The following is a 16,531-nucleotide window of genomic DNA, read 5'->3' as shown; positions in this document are numbered from 1 at the left end:
TTATTTTATTAAACTACTAACATTTGTAGTTTATGCATTATAGGTGTTGGCCACCCCTGATTCACACGTCCTTTTGAGTTGCTCTGTAGCATGTAGGAACCAAGCAAGGCAATAAATACATAGTTATGGACTCAGGTGAGCGCCTCCCCGAGGCAGTGGCAGGATTTCAGGCTCTTGTTTGCTCCTGTAACCCAGGGCATGGCAAGTGTACAGTAAATGAATAGTCTGCTAGAGTGAGCGGTCCAGTGGAAACACCCCAGAATTGGGAACTAACAAGAGAACTTCAAGTAGAACCCGATCTCCTCCCTTGCTGAGTGAACTTGAGTTTGACACTTCCTCTTGCTGGGCCCCAGTCCCCACCAAAGTGGCACCATTCCCTCCTGCCCCCGCAAATGCTTCCAGGTCTTTGAGTCTTCCTGGAGCCAAAAGCTAGGTTGGCATCTCAGAAAGCCATTTTCTAAAAAGATGAAGGAAGTTGCTTCTCATGTCACCGTCTGGAAGACTTATGCTCACATCATGTCTGTGGAGGGTCGTTCATCACCCACTGACACCAGGCAGCTCCAGGGAACAACTGACTTCTGCGTGCCCCTCAAGGAAGCGTCTTTTTAGAAAAGACAACATTCCCTTGCACGTGATTTTTAAGAGGGCAGTGAAAATAAATGTGTGTCCTGTAAAGCTCAGGGGCTTTCCTGACTGGCAGAAAGCAATCACCCCAGCTTTCGGCCATCACCTTGGCCACCTCTTCTCATGCCCACAGGGGTATGACAAAGGCGTATGGCCAACGCCCATCAAATTAAGGTCCCCTGACCATTTTCATCTTGGGTGCTGGAAAAAAAAAGGGAGATACAGAAAACCCGGGGCTCCAGTACAAACCAGCTGCTCTCTACATAAGCTCTACAGTGGTAGCCATTCGCACTGACGTCTGAGAATTACTGACTTAGAAGCTCAGACTCCTTTCCATTAGATGGTGGGCCACGTCAGTTAGATGAAGTTGGAGACGCTCTTGCTATTTTCACTTGTAAACACTTCCGTGGACGTCAGTGCCTCATCTACGGTCCACTTCCTACCTGTGCGGGGCCAGGGCAGCTGGCCGAGCCCCAAGCACTGTTGCCATGAGATGCTCACATTCAAACAAATTCTCCAAGCAAAATCAACTTCCATTTTCATTTCTTCACAAGAATTCTGAGGGAGGGGATAGGGAGAGTGGTCTGGGGTGGGGGGCAGGTTGGGGTTGCCTCCAACTCCAGAAGCTGCCAGCTGGGCTTACTCATGAACATACGGAGAAAAGCAAGAAGCCAGTGAATCCCATTGACCATCGGGAAACACTCCAGGGACAACTGTGTCCCCCCCCCCCCACTTCCCCTTTCTTCTCAGTACTAGAACCCCTGACAGTTAGCTGGGTACACGGCTGCTTAGAGTAAATACTTATTACACGTCCTAATCTTCCTTGAGCCCAAGTTTTGGTCAATGGAAGAGGTGAAAAGTCAACTCATGACTTCCAGGAAACTTTCTTAAGAGAAATTGTTGTGTGCTGTTTATTCTTTCCTTTTCTTCCCTTCGTCTCTCTCTCCTGTGGCCTGGAACATGATGTCACTATTTTGGGCAATGGGATTGAGGCCAATACAAGGGAGGGAGGGAGACAGGAAGAGTGGGAGCTCTCAAGGAATAGAGCCACCAAACCGCCTTGGACAGCTTACCTCTGGACTTGACTTACATGAGAAAAAAATAAACATCTACCGTGGTTATTTTTTAAAGTGATTTCTTTTTTAACACGTTGCGTATGGCGGGGTTTAAATCCCTCGTGAAGATTCTCGTGATCCGTACGCAATGTATTAAAATGTCTTGCAGCCTTTCATGTTTTATTAGCTTTGGAGTTCACCCATAACATAGCGGACCCTTTGATCAAATCCATAAATATGTATTTCATGGAAGCCAAATGAGAAATTCTAGGTTCAACTCTGTGGCAATATCACTTTACGGCAATGGGACCTCAGGCAAGCTCATAAGCCTCGGTTAACTAATATTAACTTGTACATGGGAATAATGGTGTCTACCAAACAGCTGTTGAGAAGTTTAAAGAAAAGAAACTCCCTGACTCAGTGCCCCACTAACGAATTGCTGAGTTCTGTTTCATGTCTTTTCAAGTTCAACTTCATGACCAAATCTTTTCCACTCAATCCAGATCCTTAGTACTCACTGCTTTCAGATCTATGGTAGGAATTTGTTCATTATTTTCTGCTCATTTGAAAGCAAAATGTGCTTTTTCAACATGCAACTCTTGACAAGCATCTGTCACTCCTTCACAAGGGTTCTTCAAGCTGGGGTCCCTCCCAGCTGGGAGGCTCAGGGGCTCAGTGTCCGCCAGCATCTTGTTGACCCTCTCATTTTAAAGATGGAAAACAGTGAAGCCAAAAATATTTGGCACACAACACCAAGTGTATTGTGATGGATTTGGGGTTTACCGAGTCTTTACAAGTTCTCTAACTTCTCTTGGGCTCTGTTTGCCTATACCTGAATATAATAAAATCGTTTCCCTGTGGCTAAGTTACAGAAGTTTATAAAATGTCAAGCACAAACGAGGGACTCTGTATTTGTTAGTTTCTTTCCAGTTTCTCTCCTTTTCGAGTCCTAGGACGTGCTGGTGTCCTGAGAAAAGCAGCACTCAGATAGATTCCGGGATCCAGACTCTCAGCCCTGGGTTCTCTTCTCTACACTGTACTAAATCTCTTCATTTTCATCTTTCAGGAAATTGAAGCTATTTGGGGACAGGCAGCATCGACCTGACCTCCGTCTCACTATGATGAGAAATAGGGGAGTCCACACCCTGAACCCTGGCACGTCCCTAACTTTAGACCATCTTCAGTGTGGCATCAATCCATGGCTATAGGAAGGGAAGGAACGAACTTGATTTTCATTTGTACTATCTCTGAGTAAAGGATTATGATGGCCTATGAGCCTTGACAATATAACTACTATTTGGGAAGAAGAGAAAGAAGAGAGAAGAAAAGAGGGAAGTAGGAAGGAAAAGAGACAAAAAGCCATAAATAGATATAGAGAGATAGAATACACACACACATATAACGTATGTATCTTAGATATAGCTATTGTATTATTATATAGTACATCTGTCATCTGTCCTCTTTCATATCTATCTATCATCTATCTATCTATCTATCTATCTATCTATCTATCTATCTATCTATCTATCTATCTATCATCTATCTATCTATCACCTATCTATCTACCAGCTCAGCTATCTAGGTGGGCATTATGGTATTATTCACGGAACCTCAGTCTCCTGATGTGTGAAGATTATGAGTTATAAATTCTAAGCACAGATAGTCCAAACTCACAGAAATAGCTACATGGGAAGCACTTAGTGAGCTGGGAGAACAGGCTTAATGTTCTCCCTGGGTGGCCCTTGGAAATTCAGTTCCCTTCTCCAGTTCCTAGTTCTCTCACCTGTAAAGCACGGTCTTAGAATGTCAGACTAGCAGAGTCCCCAGGACCCTCCATCCTCATGTCCTTAAAAAACAACAACAATCGTGTCCAAGGCTGGTTGTAGTATCTGTCACATGAAGAACCACCACTAATTGCTTGAATTAAATGGAAGGATATACGAATGAGTGGTGAGAAGTCAGGCAGCTGCCTCCCATCCTTTTCTTGGGGAATCTCCGAGAATTCAGACGAAATATTCTGAGACAGTCATCATTCTGATAATTGACAGAAGAGCAGCTTCTTGGGAGCCGTCTTGATAGTTTTCCTTTTTTTGCTTCAGCCAGTAATTCTCAAAAGACCATCTTAAAACTGCCTGAATTGAAATGATCTTGTAAAAGGTAAGGATTCTTGGGTCTCGCTATAGGCCTGTCAAAGCATAAACCCCAGGGTGGGCCTGAGAACATGAGGTTTTAACTGTTGTGATTCTGGTATGCACTGCATTTTTAAGATAATTCTTAATCCTTGAGTTTACCAGCCTTGAATGATTTGAAATTCTGACTTGTGCTGACAAGATTTGGGTGAACACTTTTGCCCAGCAATTCAACTGTCAATTTTTCAATCTGTTTCTGTTCACCAATTTCCCCAACTTCTAGGGGGAGAACCAGCCTCTGCTCAATTAATGCAGGCGTTGCAATGTCTAGAAAGGGCCAGCAGGGAGCATCAGCTGCTCACATATTCCGTACCAACCTTTCCTCCCTCTAGTTCTATAAAGTCCTTATTAATTTTTCTTTTAAAAGTGGGAAAAACCAACCTTCAAGACCTCTTTTCTGAGAAAACTAAAAACAAACAAACAAACAAAACCAAAACAAAACAAATGTCTCAGGACAAAAATAAAAGTTCTTGTCTGGTTAATTGAATCAACCAATATATATCATTGCCTGAATTGTTAATTGTATATGGTAACTTAAGACAGAAGAACCCACTTTTAAAATAGGAATGTCTGCTCCAGTTTCATTCTTTATTCAGTGGAAGGAGAAAAACTGAGTTTATTTCATGGAAAAGTATGACACTGTTCTCTATACACCAGCCTCACAGAAGGTATTGATATTGTCAGGTTGTCAAGTTTGAATACGTGGCTATCTTCTCCAGGCTTGGAATGTGTGTGTGTATATATATATATGTGTATATATATATATATATATATATATATATATATATATATATATGTTTATACATTGTTTTTAGCATATAAAATATAGCTAGATAGATTGTTTTTAGTGTAAAGTATAAGATACAGATAAGCAAAAATAAATGAATAAATAAAAACCCCCATGATGTCCTCATACCAAGACAACCTCTGTAAATGTTTGAGCACAGCCAGATCACTCACGCACACACACCCAGGCGCTGCAGTCTACGTACGGAGGACCACACCGTGTGCACACTTTTCCTGCCCGCTCTCTCATAGAGCAGCATGTAACACATCCATGCCTGTGAATCTGCTTCCACGTCATTATTTTTAATGGCTACATAGTATTCTCATGGATGCCCCACCGTATTTTCAACTAATCCCTTGGCAAAAAAAAATTGCAGTATCTAGGAATGTTACAACTTTCACTGTGGTGAGCAGCCTCTTGCGTCAATCATGTGCATCCTTAATTATATCAGCTCTGCTGGAGTCGAATAGACACTTGTAAACGTGCAAAGGCGGTGGTGTGGTTTGCTGCTGAGTATGTTTGGCAGTATTTTAGACTTGAGTGTGTGTGGGCAGGCCTGGGCAGCTGTACCTCAGCGGACTTTTTTGGGGGGTTTGATTTGTTTTCTTTTACCTGCTTATGTCTCTAAAATGCTGTGAGTGAAATGGAAAGCTGTCAGTTTCTCTCTACCTTAACACAGGTGGAAAGTGAGGTCCTGTGGTTTATAATTCACCAGCCACGCACGGCATCAGATTAGGAACTTCGTTCCTGGGAACCACCCCCTTTAGAATTTTCTACAGGATGCGAAGTGAATGGTGGGATGGGATGAGAGGTGGCAGGCTGGTGGAGCCGGTGTATTGGAGAGCAAAGATTCTAGTACAATTTGGAAGCATCTATCTTGAGAGAACACAACCTTTGTTGGGACCTGACCGGGAAGCTTGATTAAAACGTGTTCCCTAGGAGGGATTAGACCTGGTGCTCGTTTCTGATTTCGATTCACACTTGCAATTTTTACTTTCCTTTCCGCCATTCTCCTCACTGCTTTGGGAGACACGCTGGTGCTGGTTTAATGCTCCAACGCGGGCGGTTGGATTTGAATTCATTTGCTGATTACATTACACCCTGTGGTTCTATCACAGCCTTGCACACTTCCTCTTGTCCATTTCTCTTTTTCTGTCTCATTCTGGTCATCCTGTCTAGCCACCAGCTTTCTAGGGAAATTCTATGGGACTCTCCTTGGAATAGTAATGCTCCAAGATGAATAGTACGGCCTCTTAGTCACACCTGAAGGGCCTACAACGAAATGCCCAGTGCCAGGCTCTGACAAGAAAGGCAGGAGAAGCACAAAATGTGCTTTCTGACCTATTCATCCACTCAACACGTATTTTTTTTTGGGGGACCCATCATGTAGAGTCCAGTCGGACGAACACTATTGAGTAATCACGACACTGGCACTTAGGCAGACTTCTACCCATTGTGCAGATGAAGGGACCCAGGCCCCAGGGATCTGTGCTTCATCCCAGGCTAACAGGTGGAGACCAGGATTCCCACCTGGTCTGCCAGCTTCCAGCACTTGTGGAAGTCACAGGCCAGGCTGTATGCTGCAGTGACCAGAGGGAAACACCATAAGTAGCTCATGTCATTTCTAACAGGCCTGGGGGTTTATCGAAGGAAAGAGAGAAAACAATGACAGGAAGAGTCCAACAGGTCTGTGCCGACATTCCCACCCGCTAGGGGACTGAGGGCCCCTGACTCACCTGTGGCACTATTGATTCGAGGCCATGACCTAGGGCAGAAAAGAGAACCAGGGTGAGTGTCAGCTGCGCGTAGTTCACGGACCTCCTGGAAAGGGGTGGGCGGTCCTCAAAGGCCACTTCACGGATCAACCTATGGAACCATTTCTTAACGTTTGTACTGTTCTAGACCGAAAGTAACATCTCGTGACAGAGACTATAGAAAATAGAACAACGCACTTCGAAGTAAATAACAATCGACGCCAAGTTGGGCAAATCTCCTTGCACATGTGCGTGCGGGTGTGATGAGGAGATCTGTGTACATTTAGATATAGTTGTATAAACATAGCATAAAAAGAATGCAGCAGGGTCCGAGTGTTAAAAACACATTGTACAGTCTTTCACTGTTATTCAAAAACGTATTCATGGGCCGTATGGTTTTTGGAGGGGGCACTTAGGTTCTGGCTCATTTTTACTATGTTGCAATGTGCATCCACGTTGACCTTTTTAACCTCAATGCTGACTAGTTCCGTGGAGAGACTCCATTGCGTGCAATGAAGGGGGTCCAGTCACGCAGGCCTCCTGACCTCTGGGTGCATATCAGCCAGGATGAGGGGCATCAACACATCTCCTGAGGCACAGGTGAGAAGCGACATCTCCCTGTAGCTCACCAGCACGAAGTGCATCCTTTAAAACGACTTTGCCTACTTGTCCCCTTGTTTTCTCTGTCTCAGTGTGACTCCTGAGATTGAACTGTGATCGTTATCTTTATCAGATGATTTTGGGCCATTTGCATTTCTTCTTTGGTAAACTGTCTGTACATGTCTTTGTCATTTCCCCATGAGGTCTTCGCCTCACCACCCCACTCGCCCTTGGACAGTGCGATTTTGGAAGCACCTTTCCCCTGATTTCGGGCAATGGTCTGAGAAACCCTGGGCAATGGAAAACTCCAAAGGACATGGCTTCTGCGAGCTGCCTTGTTTGTGCCTTTAACAACCCCCGGGCCTGGCGTTGCACCTTTCCTCCGAGGCTCACAACCTGCGTCACCGCAGCAATTAATTGAGCATCGCAACACACGCCAGGTGTAAATATTTACGAGGCCCATTTGGTGGCGGGGACACTGGGCACAGAACAGTTAAGCCGGGAGAGGTTAGTAACCAGGCGACCACAGCCCACGGGTCCAACTTCCAACTCATGCTGCTACCTTCTAGTCACCATTTTAATATTCAAAACGACTCTGTGGGGTAGCGAGTCTTGTTCCAAGTTTGCAGGTGAGGAAACGAGGGATTCAGAGGGCCCCACAACTGGCCCAGTCCCACAGAGAGCGAGGGAGTTGTCACCTGCCTGCCTGCCCCCCAGCTCGGGCCTGTAGGCGGTGGGGGGTCAGACTTTGCAGGAACTGTGCATCTGCGGTCTCAGAACCCTGGTGGTTAGCTCTTGGCACCCTTTCAAGTTACCTGCGATTCTGCAGAAATTAACAGTAAGTCAGCCAGGAAGGCTGGTCATTTATCTGGGGCCTGAGAGCTCTCTCTTGACACTTTCCACCCACGGCCTCTTCCCTAACTGTTGGTCTTTGATTAAGGCCTGAAAAGTCTCCCCAGACTTGCAACTCATGGCACATGCGATGGAAATGATATGTGTTCTCAACTGTGTCCACTGTGGCCAGGGCCAGCAGGTAGCGTGTCCAGGGCAGGCAGCATGCCAGCCTGTGCCCAGGCCTCTGGAACCTGACACACACTCTTGCCAGGCTCCTAGAGAGAACTGTAGCTTTGAAATTAGGGTTCTGTCCTTTTTCTTATCTAGGCCTCACGTGGTTTTTAGAATCAAAGACTGTTTACGCTAGAAAGCACGCTGAGGTAATGTTGCCCCATTCGCTGTTCCAAGTTTCAGACTCCTGGAGGCAGAACCGAAGTCTTTTGATGCCTAAAGGGAGTGGTTCTGCAGAAGGGGCACTGGGTGAGGCTGGACTCCGGCTGGAAGGCTTTCCTCACTTTGCAGATGCGGCTAAAGCTTAGAAGAGTGAAGTGACTTCCCTAAAGTGGCAGCAAGCGCTCAGCAGAGCCGGATTTGTCCCACTCTAAATCCCTTATTATTTATGAGCCCAGAGCAGCAACTCAGACCGCTAGCTCTCTGCGTCTGGGAGTTTGCAATTGTCAGCACTGTCTGAAAGAGGCTTATCTGATCCACTCTGCTCTCGGTGCTGGGGTCCCAGAGCGATGGTGCTCATTCATGTGTCATGTCCTCTGGGATTGTGCACCCCAGGGCTCTCCTTGCATGCGTCAGTGTAAGCCAAATGAATTATCAGAGGAAGCATCAGCAAAGCAGGGAATGGCTTGTTATTCCAGCTGAGCTCACAAGGGGTGGGGGTGGGGAGAAGAGAAAGGCTCAGGCCTAGGAAGGACTGGGTCCCGGGAGGCATCCTGGACGCCACCGTTGTGTCTGGCTGGACCGAGGACGTTGACACCAGCCACTGACAAGCTTTCTGAAAAGGTTCCTGTGTGTTAACACTCTTTGCAGCTCGACAGCCCAGGATGATTAATGAAAGATGTTGCTAGCAAACTTCATGGAGGTTTCTCTGCGCTCAAGCGAGGCTCACGTGTTAGTAAGCGCCTCTTGCCAGGAAACTACAAGGATGCAGCCTGGTGTCACGTCGTCCGCAGCATCAAGAGCATGGCCAGGTGCCAACAGGTCACAGCTGGATGGTGTTGCAGCTTGGCAGCCGCCCCTCTGCCCTTCCTCCCCTTCCCCCCCACCTCACTCCCTTCCACATCTGGGCCTGAGTGACGCAGGGCTTCCTCTCTGTTTCTGGCTTGTATAGGCAGGGGTCCAGGTTACGGTGGGGAGTTCACGGAAGGTGAAATGAACAGGGCTGACCTCCAGAGGTTTCTGGTTTTTAATATTTATGGCTTATTACAAATAAAGGTTTTCAATGTCTGAATTATTTTAAATGTTTATTACTTCTTAATAATTTAATATGTGTAATAATTTTTTGATTTTTAAAGGGTCCTCAATTAAACTCATCCTCCCTCCGCCCCACCACTTGCTGCCTGGGAGAACTGGATCTGATGAAGTGGGCTGCGTGCAGCTGCGTTGTTCTTCTCCATGGGAACAAAGTTTGGGTGGTTGTTATTCCGGCCCCATAGAGACGGGACTTGGTCTTGTCTCCAGGGTCAAGCTCCTGGCAAGGAGACTGATTCCTCATTGCCCCCTGGGGTGTGGGCCCCTGTGGGTCTCCCCTGGCACCCACAGCTGGTCCAGAGTTCATCAGCAAAACCCTTGGGACATGGTCAGGGTGATTTCACCCTGTCAGCTCCCCTTCTCCTATACCTCCAAGATTAACTGACTTAGCTCCCTAGCTCACTTTCAGTTCTGCCCCTGAAATGAAAAGACTGCGTTAGAATAAAAGTCTCTAGTTTTTGGAAGACACCTGATATTTTTAAGATTTACTAAAGTTATTTTTAATATAACTAGAGGGGAATAAAGACAGATCTAAAGTTCTCAATTCATCCCCGTCTTCCTTCTGTCTGGAGGTCTGTACTGTGTTGTCATAGTGCATTTTATGTAAGTCATTTCACCCAAACCTCCCGGTAATTCTTGGTGGGCAGTATCTTCATATCAATTTTAGGGCTAATGGAATGTTAGTGCCCAGTGGGACCATGAGTTAGACCTTTCAATTTGCAGGTGGATTGACCGAGGCCCAGGTGAGCCCCTGGAAGAGTGAGACCTTCCACACCTGGCCTGTCTAATGGCAGGGCCCACCCTCCTTGCTCTCCCCCACCTGGAGGGAGGTGGAGGGCTTGCATCAGGGAGCCAAGATTTGGAAAAGCGCAGTGTGTGCAGAGAGTAGGGAATCTGAAGGATAAACTGGAAGGGTTGCGTTGATCTGGAGGCAGCGTGCGCTTTGGAGGCAGCGGATAAAGGACGCTCAGAGCCGCATCTCAGAAAAGTAATGTAGGAGAACCTCTGATGGATTGGAGAGGGAAGGGCTGGGATGTAGCCGTCTGAGTAAGAGGTGGTGATGGCCTTGACAGTGGGTGTGGCCACCAACCCCTCCTCTGATACTCAGGCCTCTGCCCAACGGAACCCACACTCATGGCCAGAACCGAGTACAGCATGACTTCTCACACTTCCTATACTGGGCCGCCAGCTCCTAAAAGGGAGACAGTACCTAATGCAGTGCCTGGAACATGGCCCATACACAGTGATGTGTTGTTGAATGAGAATGAATGAATGAGGGAAGCAGAGATAAGAGGGGCATCTCAAGAGTAAGACAGCCTAGAGACGTGTTGCAGACTGAGGCTGGGTCCATGCACAGACCTGCCCTGTCCCACAAGGCCCAGTGGTGTCCACACAGAGCAGGAGCCCGTCCCACACGTGTGCACACATCCCACCTAAATACCCCACAACAGGCTCTGTGTTGTTTCTCATGGTAAATGTGAGATTGGCGAGTATCTCTCAACCCCACAGCACTTGGAAGCAGGTGAAATTCACACCAAGGTGAAATCAGGCCAAGACTCATATTTCACACTTGAATACCTGGGTTCGTTCTTTGTCAAAGGAATCCTTGATCAGCTTCAACAGTCTCCTCTTTTCTATTTAATTTTAGAAAGAAAAAAAAACTGGGAGCATGCAGTTCCCGGAAGGGGTCCTGGGAAAGAAGCTCGTACCTCCCAAGACACCCTTGGCTGGGGACACCCCCTCTGTCCCCAGGATCCTGCCTGCCAGGGCCAGTGGCCTTCCCTCCTCTGGCCACCTGTGGCACCTCTTGCTCTAATGACATACTTAGCACAGTTAAAAGACTGTATAATTATTAATTTCTTATTTAAATATCGTATTTTAAAACCTTCTTTTTTTTTCTTTCCTCAACTAGATTTTAAGTTCTTTGAGGACGGAAAGCATGTCTTGTAACCTGTAGTCCTTTTCTTATAAGCCATCCACGTCCCTGACAAATATTAAAAGATGAGAACAAACATGTTCGGCATTTTGATGGGCTGTCCAGCTGCCAAGTGACGGCTGCGGAGCTGAAGGCCTGGTGTGCCTGGTGTTGCTGCAGGGGGCAGGCCAGCCCCCGAGTCCACAGTCTCCTGCAGCTTCTCTCTGTCCCTTCCTCACTGTTCTGTCTCCTGTCTCTTCTTCCCCCCATCCTTCTTCCGCTGTTTGAAGTTCCTTTTATCATCTATTTAAGTCTAGTACGTGCCAGGCACTGTGACCAGGACGCACTAACAGCACCCTGGTGTATTCTCGTGGGTCCGGACTTTATTCTCCCCCACTTCATCAGTGTTTATTGAGCATCTACTGTGTAACAGCTCCTTGTGGACAGCCACGGGCAAGCTGGCGGGACTCCACTATGTTCGATACATTCCCTGTGGAAGCCCTTTGAACCCTCCGTGAAGCTGTCAGATCTTCCAGAGGCCACTCCACTTTCCGCCCAGTGAGGGGGGCCAGAGGGAGCAGAAGTGATTCCTGGGGACCCCTCAGTGCCATGGATTGCCAGGGTAGCTGGAGAACAGGGGGGCAAAACTAGAGAGGCTGAGAGCAGACAAGTGGCAGTGCCGCCCGTCTTGTCTCTGGGAAGGGCCGGCAGGGGGCCTCCTCATGCCTGGAAGAGAACAGGGAGGCTGGCTCCCAGAGGATGAGCGCTGCTCCTCGGGGGCCCTGAGAAATGACAGCCACCTGCACCTTGTTCCCCTGGAACGAACTCTTGCTGCAGGTGTTGGTGGCAGAAGGGAAAACACTGACAGCCAGTGAGGTGAGGCTTGGAGGAGGATCTGAACGTGCAAAGCATGAGGGACACTGTTCGTAAGAGCACGGCCCAGCCCTGCAAAGGGGAAGGTGAAGACACGCCTTGGGACGGTGACTCTTACTCACGAGCATGTCAGCGTGGGCAAACCCTTAGGCTCTCCATCCCTCAGCCCCCTGTGCTCCTACAGGACCTGCATCTGATTCTGTCATGGCTGCTGGCACAGTGTCTGACGATCTGTTATATATTCTTCGTGCGTTTCCCCCACTATAGACTGAGCATCTTGATGGTGGGGGCTGTGCCTACATCTCTGTTTCTCCCAGGCCCCAGTGCCGTGATCTCTCCCAGGTGGGGAGAGCATTCTGTCCCACTCCCTCCTACCCTCTCACACCTAGTCCCTATTTTATATCTTCTCTCTCCGCCCCACTTACTGGGATGTAAAGGGTAGTAGGGCAGGGTGAGTGCTGGCTCCAGAGACCTCTTCCTCCAGCTCCAAAGCTTGCACTGTCGGTCGGGTTGCTCAAAGCCAAGGTTCTCCAACTTGAACGGGCCTTAGAGTCACCAGGAGGGCTTCTTTAAGCACAGACGCTTCCATCACCTGCATTTCTGATTCAGGAGGCGGGGCTGGTCCATGGACCACACTCTAGAAGTGCCGCTTCCTCACTGTCCTGTCTTCTGTCTCTTCTTTCCTTCTGTTCACGGAGGTGGACGTTCCTCTCTGGAGTGTGATCACCCTTGTCCGTAGTGGAGCATCTGGACACGAGCTTGTTAAAGACTCATAGGACTGGAAGGTGAGGTTCGCGTGTACATACTGACATAGGAGAAAGTTGTGATGACTTAGGCCCCAGAAGGGACACATGATTGGAGTTCGACTCTGAATGCAAATCCCGCCGTTACCAGCTAGTTGCTCTGGGATTGTGATCAAGACATGTAACCTCTCTCAGGCTCTCGTTCCTCATCTATAAAATGGGGATAATAATACCTCCTCGTACCAGCACATAGCAAGGATTACGTGTCAAAGTTCCATTCCTGGTGTCTGGAGTATGCTAGGTGTTTCACTAACGATTTGAGTTTGAACTCGGTTGGAAAACATCCATCAGTATGTTTCTGTTTGTACCCCATGGGGACACGATACAGAACAGAAGAGGGCATTGGGGATTTACGCTGATGACCCCCATGGGATGTTCTAGGACGCATTCACCTCAATATTGTGGACAAGTCGAGGGTGATGGCTGTGGGTGTGACCTTGTAATTTTCTTGGACAGTCCCCTGGGCCGTCTCATCTGGGTGGGGCCCTAGCACTCAGCTTAGCGCTTTACTTTGTCTGTTACCAGGAGGTCCATGCATGTGTGAGTTTGGGGGTGGGTGGGAGTGGACAGCATGCTGTGACTGTTGGGAGAGCTGACTCCTGCCCCTAACTAACGGGTGGCAGTACTGAGTGCAATAATAGGAAGTGCGAGGGTGGCTGTAGATGTTAACAAAAATGTGTGAATGTCTACCCTCACCTACCACACCCAGCCACTCAGCCCCGGGGAAGTTAAACCTTTCCAGGCTGCATCCTTCTTTCCTAGAAAAGGCTGGGGTGGTTAGGATCCAGTGAGATACTTCTGAGATGCTCTTACAACAGCGCCTAGAGCAGGGGGATGCTCAGTGCCTGTTAGTCTTTGTTGCTGACTGAGATCCTACTATGTTCCAGGCGCTACGAAGGTCACTCATCTAGCCCCTGAGAACGCAGGAATCGCTTTAGGCATAGGGATTGGGGGTGGACAGGACAACCTACTTATTATTTTCCCAATACCATTCCTAAAATACCTGAGGCGCTGAAGTGGAAATGGGCTTGTCTGAGCGAGGTCACCCAGCTAGTAAGCAGGTCCGTGGCGATTTAAATCCAGCCCCGATGGACGTGTTCTACCCCACGGCGCTGCCCATCTGTAGTGCCCCCTACATTCTTCACCATCAAACGCTGATAACTATCATTTGTATGGAGAATCAGTACGTCGGTTTAACAGTTATTGAAGTAAGACGGTGCATCCAAGTCTATAGTCTTCAGACATTTTGATTTGATTTATATATCTCAAATACTAATTTGTATTCATATAATACTTTCATTATAAAATATGCAGTGGTACAGACATTTGTATGGATATGGGAATTTTTTTTTTTAAGTTGGGGTTTATAAATGGTTTGGAACAGGTTGCAGAAACATCGTCTGTTGCTCTTTTTAATATATCTTGAGCATGCTATGACACATTCTGAAATAATTTGCTTCAGAAAAAAAAAGCACTGTTCTCTGTTTTCTTCCCCCCCAAATGTAAGTGTAAATATTACTTTGATGTATGTAATTGCTGCAACCGTCTCCATCTGAAGGAAGGCTTCTCACCCTTCCATCTCCCATCTCTCGCTATTGTCAAGAAGTAAGAAAAACGGACTTAAAATGCATTATTTAAATGTAACGTAAACATTGAAGAACAGCCACAGATTTTCCTTTGCTTAATGTGGTCTTGAAAATATTTCAAGTGTTCTGTTTTACAGGCAGTCACTCACTCTGCTTAGGGAAAATATTTCTTCAGACAAATCTTAGGGCCCTGGGAGTGTTCCGCGTGTCTCGCACATGGTAGGAACTGAATGAATGTTTGGCGACTGACTTGAGTTGAAATAGACTGGGATGTAGGAACTGGTATAGTGCACGGAGACCCATGGCACCGCCAGGAAGAGACAGCCCTGGCGGGCCCCTGGGGGAGCTGTGGCTGGGCGCAGGGAGACCTGTAACCCCTCTGAGCATTGGGGTGTTGCCTGGGATCAGACTGCTGGCCGATGGCACAGCTGGCCTGGACATTAGGATCGGTCTCTTGTCACTGACTTTATCACGTGAGCCCCCATTCGGAGCTTGAAGACTTGGCCATGAGCCCTTTGAAGCTAGGACTTTGTCGTGCATCTCTCTGCATCTTCAGTAGTCTGCAAGTCCGGAGGCCATAATCGCTCAGTAAGCGTCTTGCTCAGTTGAAGGACAAAGAAAAGAAACCACATAGGCAGGTGGCTCTCTCCTGTCTCCTTGCGTGTGAGACCTGACTGACGGTGGGCTCGTGGCCTGCGCCGTCCCTGAGCCATCATCTAAATCATTCACCAGCTGAACAACGGAGAGGTCCCTCTCAGTGCTGCTTTCTTGGGCTGTTTAGAGACCTGGGTGGGTGGTAGGAATAGCCCTGGTCGGGAATGCTATGGACACTGGGGCTTCGGATCCTTTACCTGCATCACACACATGCTGGCAGGTCAACCACATCGAGTCCCTTCTCTTTCTGGACCTCAGTCTCCATGTAACCTCTTAGGTCACTGCCAGCCCTACAATTCTCTCACATTAACTGTGTGTGTGTGTGTGTGTGTGTGTGTGTGTGTGTGTGTGTGTGTGAGTGTGTGTGAGCTGTGTGCCACAGAATTAAACTTTTCACTCCTCTGTCATAAACAAGAACATATTCTTACCTGTTTTTCAGAAGGGTGACGTTCTGGATGTTCAAATCACTGGATCCTTGTTTTGCTGTCCTTCTATTTGCCCTGGGATAAAAGAAAAGAGATTATAGTCAGGAAATAGTAAGATGCTGGGGGAAAAATTAATTAAGTGCTTTCATTCATACAAACAACCACTCCAGCCGGTTTCAGTATTTAACGTCTCACACATATTTCCAAATTTCTTAGCATTTCCATTGGGGTTTTAAAAAAATTTACATTTTAAGTAATTCAATTACTTTAATTATTATTTTTTAAACACGAGAGCTTTCTTTTGCAAGGGGTGGTAGCTGGGGATGAAAGAAGCACCCCAGTCAAAACAGGGTTGGGGTCTGCTCTCCCAGCTCAGCAGGGTCACTCCTGAAACTGAGTTTCTGTGACATTGTGCCATAAAATGAAGAGCATCAGACCTTCACTGTGTGATTGATGGGAGGCTATCAAACAAGGACAGTGCCTGTGGGCCAAGGAATGTTCTAGATGCTTTCCTTTGTTCGTGGAATGTGACCCCAAACTAGCAAACATCATTGGGTGTAGGAAGGCAGACTGTTTAACAATAGCAACTTAGGTTCAAATAATATTTATTGAACTCCTATATAATTTAGGCACTTCTCTGTGACATTTTCTATGAGGAGATTAAATGATTTTAAATTGAGCTAATTTGTTAAAATTCAGTAAGACGTACATTATCTATTATGTATCTTAGTTAACTTAATTAGCCAGGCAGAATATACTTTATTTTCTTTTGTCGGCATCCTTACGAGCTGTGTCAGCCATTTGTGGGGGGTGCTCGCCTGTCCCCAGCCGTCCTGGGAAGCTGCCTGCTCAGCGTCCCTGACTCGTCCTCCTGGCTCCCTGCGCTTGAGCCGGACTTGCTCCTTCCTGGTCCTCAGACTTTCTCTACTCCCTCCTTCTTTCAGGTGCTG

At 47.3% G+C, this 16,531-nt stretch overlaps 1 protein-coding gene across 2 annotated transcripts in view; it reads right to left on the bottom strand.

Moving 5' to 3' along the window:
- The window catches only part of CLNK (cytokine dependent hematopoietic cell linker), a 160,674-nt gene that overhangs the window by 59,268 nt on the left and 84,875 nt on the right, over nucleotides 1–16,531 (bottom strand). For both annotated transcript variants that reach the window (XM_019716570.3, XM_019716571.3), the window contains exons 3-4: nucleotides 15,585–15,656; nucleotides 6,392–6,420 (exon numbers count right to left, since the gene is read on the bottom strand). In XM_019716570.3, the coding sequence (XP_019572129.3) occupies nucleotides 6,392–6,420; nucleotides 15,585–15,656 (101 nt within the window). The remainder of the gene's footprint in view (nucleotides 1–6,391; nucleotides 6,421–15,584; nucleotides 15,657–16,531) is intronic.

Source organism: Rhinolophus sinicus, chromosome 1 (assembly GCF_057876585.1).
Source record: "Rhinolophus sinicus isolate RSI-liver-muscle chromosome 1, RSI-T2T, whole genome shotgun sequence".
Lineage (NCBI taxonomy): Eukaryota > Metazoa > Chordata > Mammalia > Chiroptera > Rhinolophidae > Rhinolophus > Rhinolophus sinicus.
This window is presented reverse-complemented; position numbering and strand designations above follow the sequence as displayed.